This window comes from Elgaria multicarinata, chromosome 6 (assembly GCF_023053635.1).
Source record: "Elgaria multicarinata webbii isolate HBS135686 ecotype San Diego chromosome 6, rElgMul1.1.pri, whole genome shotgun sequence".
In the NCBI taxonomy this organism is placed as follows: domain Eukaryota; kingdom Metazoa; phylum Chordata; class Lepidosauria; order Squamata; family Anguidae; genus Elgaria; species Elgaria multicarinata.
This window is the reverse complement of record NC_086176.1, coordinates 57,155,033-57,161,032: the sequence shown is the minus strand read 5'-3', so window position 1 is coordinate 57,161,032 and position 6,000 is coordinate 57,155,033. Positions and strand designations below refer to the sequence as shown.

Here is a 6,000-nt window from a genome sequence, read left to right as displayed (position 1 = left end):
ATTCTAGCAATTACAGACTAATGTTTCTTTCTCTGGATGGTAGGAGCTGTAGAAATTGAGATGTCACTATTATTATTATTTATTTATATAGCACCAACAATGCACTTTCCTACTCTTTCCTTATGGCAGGCATGTTACTCCAGCAAATCCATTCATACTAGGGTGTCATGTGTCCTACTTTGCAGAGGACAGTCCTATATTCTCTCATAGGACAATCCTGTTTGAAGAGCTGGCTGGACCCAAGTCTGGTTTAAAGATGAAGAACCATATGAAGGGAGAGCAGAGCCCTGAACTTGCCTATCAGCAGACTAGCTCCAGTCTAACCCACCATGGTGAGATGTATTGTATATCTATGTAAAACTAAAGTAATTAATTCTGAATTTCTGGCCATAATATAAATTAGCATTTATTTGACGCGTTTCCTTTTCCCAGGTTATGCATAAGCGCCCAGCCTATTTCATGTCTAGGATGTGCCTGTTTGAACTGGAGCCTGATTTACAATAGGGCCAAAGCTGACACAATGCTACATGTGACATTACAAACCTTGTCGGGTTTTAAAAAAATAACATTAGGCACCCTGGTGGGGAGGGGAGGGGAGGGGAGGGGAGGGGAGCTCCAATTGGCGCGCTCTTATGCACAAAAGCCTCATAGCGGTGGGAAACATTTTTGTTGGGAGCATGGCTGGAGAGGAAGCAGTCTCTTTCCCATAACATTATGGCCCTGTTGAATTTTTTTTAAAAAGAAAATAATAACAGCAATTAAGACTGTAGTCTTAACCTGGCCCTACCCCACTCCTGGCTATTAAAAAGAGCAAGCCCAACAAAGCGGCAGATATGGCGTAGCTCGGAGGTGGGGAAAGTATGTGTGAGCGCGCGTGCGCCTTGCAGGCCCTCCCGTGCTGCGCCACAACTTCCTTCCCCCCTCCTTTGGACGCAGAGTGACGTAGCCGCGCACGCCTGGACCCGGAAGCAACTCGGGGCGATGGCGGCAGCGGAGGGCATGGGGCAGCAGTGGGTGCTGGTGGAGATGGTCCAGGCTTTCTATGAGGTGAGGGCGCGGCGGGCGCGGACGGTGGGGCATGTGGAGGCCAGCGTTTCGGGGGTAGCCTGTCTGTCCTGAAATGAATGAGGGGAGGCGGCGGAAGAAGCAGTTTTTAGGCGTTGTTGGGGAAGGAAGCAAAAACGGGCAGGTGACCACCGCCTCCCCTCCTCGCTTTTGGTTCGAGGTCTGAGGCGCGAGAATCCTAGGAACGGAAGAGGAGGAGGTCGGACTCCTATAAGGGCGTAATAGAAGTTGGAGTGGGTCTTGTGCATAGAGGGGTTGATTCCAAGGTTTGTCTAACCTAACCCCTATTCATTTCAATGGGTCTTCTCTAAGGAGGACTAACCGGATACAACCCACTGTAAGGAATCGTGATGTCTGGCTAGTGCGAGGTGTGTGTATTCACCCACCTGTAAGCATACACACCACAAGTGCATCTTGAGGAGGAGGCTTTGTTCTTTTGCAATTTCATTTTGGATATAACCGAGAATAGATGTTTGATCCTTTCCCACTTTTTAAAATCTCTTGGATTTGTACCCACAAATGATGACCCTCTGGGTAGGGTAGGTGTAAGTTATCTCACTCTCCCACTCCAAGAAAACTACTTTTCTTTCCTTTTTGACTCAGGGGAAGGAAAATGTCATGCCCATGTTTAACCAAACTTTGAGAGTGACATAGCTATGTATGTCCAGTCAAAATATATCTGGGCCACATTGGTCTTAGAACAGAACAGTTTAGGGTGCAGTCTAATGAACCTTTCAGAAGGAAGCCTTCTCTTTTGGACATGGTTGAGCATGCATGCAGATGACTGGGCAGTAGATTCCTGCTGTTCAAGAATTACTGGCAGTTTCTCACTAAGGGAGGGTCAAGTTGGATATGGGATGGCGCACTGCAAGCAGTTTTTGATTCTTATCAAAATTCCTGAAAGCTTAGACATTAAGATTGTAACTATAAGGATGGTTCTTGGGAATTTAAGACTGTCATCATCTAGAATCCTTTGCTAACTCCATGTTGCTCTCAGTCCTGCAGCATGGAGTTATTTTCTGCAGACAAAGAGCTTGTCAGGTTTTTAAAATCCTTTTTTTGTTTGCTTAGGTATTCTTGACATCTATCTGCTAGTTCATTTTCTATTTGTGTTCTATTTTTAAGTTGTAAACCACCCTGGAATCCATTTGGATAAAGGCTGAATAAAAATGTTTTCAATTAGTAAGCTTTTATTAATTGAAAACTCCATTATCTTTGCTCAGTTTCTACTAAATATAATTCAGAGTGAAATGTGAAAAAAAATGTTTTCTGCGATGGGAGAATTGGGTGGGGGAGCTCAGCAGTAGGGCTTGTGTTCCATGTTCTAAATTCAACCCTAAGACTTTCCAGTAAAGGATCTTGGGGATCCCACCCAATAGCCCCCAAAGAGACCTTGGAAAGCCATTACCAGTCAGAGCTGACATACGCTGCAATCTTGTACACACTTACTTGAGAGTAAGCCCCATTGAACACAATGAGACTTATTTTTTTAGTAGATATGTGTACTATTGCACTGTTAGTGATACATCCAGGACAAGGCAGACTCATGTCCATGGCCGGATCTACACTACTGCTTTAAAGCACTTTATAGCAGTTTTGACAACTATATATGGAGTGTGTCCTGGGCCCCAATAGTTGTCAAAACTGTTATAAAGCGCTTTAAAGCAGTAGAGTAGATCCTGCCCATATGAACTACACTATTCCAATATGAGCTGCAATATCCCGATATTCCTCTGGTTTAATCCTTTAAAGATGCAATCCTATGCCTATTTAAACAGAAAAAGACCTACAACTGCCATCATGCCTCAGTCTAAACATGCATGTGGGCCTTTTTTTCTGTATAAACATGCATAGGATTATGCCTTAAACTTGTTCTTAAAATGCTGGCAGGGTTCAGCCAGAGTATAGCACAGTCTGGAATTCGAAAGTACATTTTTTAATACAGATTGTTAGATAAACCTTACAAATAAATGAAATATTCTGCTAACCTTCATATAACTATGAGCCCTAGAGCAGTTTGGTTGGTTGAGCAAACAATTTGACAAGAAGCTATTATTCTTCCACTAGGTGAGTGCCAAATTATAAGTCTATTATAGATACATGAACACATAATTTGCATTATAAACATAATGCTTAACCAAATGAGCATAGATACTGCTGTCTGAGACATTTTTCTTCAAAATATAGGTGTTGACCTGAGTTTCATGAGAACCAATGGACTTTATGCAATTCTACAGTTTGGCTCCATAATGTTGGTCACAGCAGTCTTCCTCAACATGTTTTAGACTTCAGCTCCCCTCAACCAGTATGGCCAGTTGGCAGGAAAGTGGTCCAAAACAACTGGAGGGAACTACTTTGGAGAAGCATCTATGGGGGAATAGCGAATGTAATTATAGAAGACACTCTGGGCATAAAATGGTATTCAAGTGCATAGAAGTTACGTTCTGAGCTATACCTGTTCCACTGTGGACATACCACCTGGGAGAGGCCTGCTATCATGAACATGGAATTCTAATAGTGTTCCTTCTTCTTTAGTTCATCAGGCACATGTTGGTGCTCCCATAATATGCATTTTAATTTTCAATTCAAACCCTCAGAACACTTTAATGCATGAGAATACATCCAGCACCGTTCCAGTATCTCCCATGAAACTTTAATTGGACAATACTGGGCATCCTAGAAGTAATTCTTACACAGACATAATAATCACGTTGCAAGTTGAGCTATGGATAGCAGAAATGCTGAATATACAATTTGAAAGCCATGAAAATCCTAGAGAAATTATTAATATCCAGTCAATATTTTTGTTTAATTTCTAGGCTCCAACTTACCATCTTATTCTGGAAGGTATTCTGATCCTATGGATAATTAGACTGCTTTTCTCCAAAACATACAAGCTTCAAGAACGATCTGACCTCACACCTAAGGTTTGATATTTTAAAACAATCTTCATACACATCAGTGCTGTAATAAAGATGCTCAATATACTTGATGGCTGTAAAGCATGATATAAGGGCTTCATACTAATAATAATTGGCTATAGAACTCCCATTCTTTTCATTGAGACTCCACAACATCACACTGTGCTCAGTTATGGCCTTTGTTGGATTATTTCATATTAGCAGCTTGGCTGTAGAGATGCCTGTGTACATAAGGTGGGGAAGGAGTTGCAACTGGCATCTAAGAGATGCTGATGAGAATGTAGCACCCCCTCTCACCTTACCCTTCTTTGGATGCAAGTCTGTGTAACAATTTGCAATATTCACAGAAGCTACAGGGGATGAAAAACTGTTGGTTTCCATGTGCCATAAATATTTCTATTGTAATGGTTATTCTTTCAAACTGGTGAGTTAGGAGTGGGGAAAACATTTTTGTTTTAAAATATGTTAAATCTGCAATGGATGATTCTAGGCTACAAACAGCTTTATTTTCTCAATGCCAGCTTAGGAATAGTTTCTGTAGCCTTAAAGAGCAGCAGCACACCCCACGGACAGCTACCCTACAAGCCAAACAGCTCTTCTAGAACAATCTTTATGTTAATAAAGCACCTAACCCTAAGTTATCCTGAAAAGGGATTGCTTAGTTAAAGCAAGCGCTCTCCATGGTACATAATTTTGCCATGCAATATTTGTCCATGGGAGTACTGCCATAATGACACAATGGCAGTATGGCTGGAAAACACCCTGCCTTGCCCCTTACCAACTCTGATGACTGGCTTCTTCACAGCTGTTACTAATGACAAAGTAGGGTAATTTTTTAATTAGTATTAAAAAAAATTATCTGACCTTTTCAATGTTCAAGGCAGCTAACAAAATCAAAAAGTAAATCACATTATGCTACAATAAAACTAGGGCTGTGCTCCGCTTCGCTTCAGAGAAGCGATAGCGGAGCGGCCTGATTCGCCTCCGACAAAGGTGGCAACGTATCGGGTCAGGGGGATGTAGATCGAGGCGAAGCAGTTCACCTCGATCTGGAGCTCCGGACGCAGGTAAGTGGTGGGGAGGGAGACTCACCTGGCGGCGGCAGAGCAGTCCGTGCAGTGCCGGTGATGGAGCCAGGTAAGGGGGGAGGGGGGGGCTTACCTGTGTTCGTCAAGGGCTTCAATTGAGGCCCCGGCTTCAAGCTGGGGCCCCAATTGAAGCCCGCAACGGACACAGGTAAGGGGGGGAGGGGGAGTTGGGCTTACCTGGCTCCTCCGCCACCGTTGCCGTCCATGTGGCAATGGCGGTGGAGCCAGGTGAGGGGGGCTTACCTCCCTCCTTCGGCCTGCTTCCGCTTTGAGGTGTGGCCCTCTGTTGAAGCCCGCAACGGACACAGGTAAGAGGGTGGTGGGGAGTTTTGCTTACCTGGCGCTGCCGCCGCAGTCAGTGCGGCGGAGCCAGGTAAGGGCAGACGGGGGCTTACCTGCCTCATCGTGGCCTTCTCTTCCGGCTTCAACCGGGGCCTCAATTGAAGCCCGTGACGGACCGCGACGGAGGCAGGTAAGGGGGTGGGGGGCTTACCTGGCACCGCCGTCCATATGGCGACAGAGCCGGATCAACCCGAAGCGGTTCGGGCCCAATCCGGAAGTTCTGGATCAGGCCACAAAGCGATTTGGGTGTGTGTGTGTGTGTCTGTGCACAGCTCTAAATAGAACCAACAAACAATACATTCAAAACTTAAGCAGTTACAGAAGGGGCATAGCCCAGTGGTAGAGCACATGGTTTGCATGCAGAAGGGCCCTGGTTCCACCCCCAGCATCTCCAGGTAGGGCTGGAAAAATTCCTGCTTGAAACCCTGAAGAGCTGCTGCCAGTTGGTGTTGACAATACTAGATTAAATGGGCCAATCGTCTGCTTAGTATAAGGCAGCCTCCTATGTTCTTGTTAAAAGAACATAAATATCGATATAACAAACAACAAGATCACCAGCCTTCTGAAGCAGATACAGCCTACAG

The 6,000-nt window shown here is 44.5% G+C and overlaps 1 protein-coding gene across 1 annotated transcript in view; it reads left to right on the top strand.

The window, feature by feature from the left end:
• The first annotated feature begins 929 nt into the window (after nt 1-929).
• SPTLC1 (serine palmitoyltransferase long chain base subunit 1) overlaps nt 930-6,000 on the top strand; it is a 38,181-nt gene continuing 33,110 nt past the window's right edge. Inside the window, exons 1-2 of the mRNA XM_063129452.1 lie at nt 930-1,047; nt 3,885-3,992. Of these exons, the coding sequence (XP_062985522.1) occupies nt 982-1,047; nt 3,885-3,992 (174 nt within the window). The 5' untranslated portion in view covers nt 930-981. The remainder of the gene's footprint in view (nt 1,048-3,884; nt 3,993-6,000) is intronic.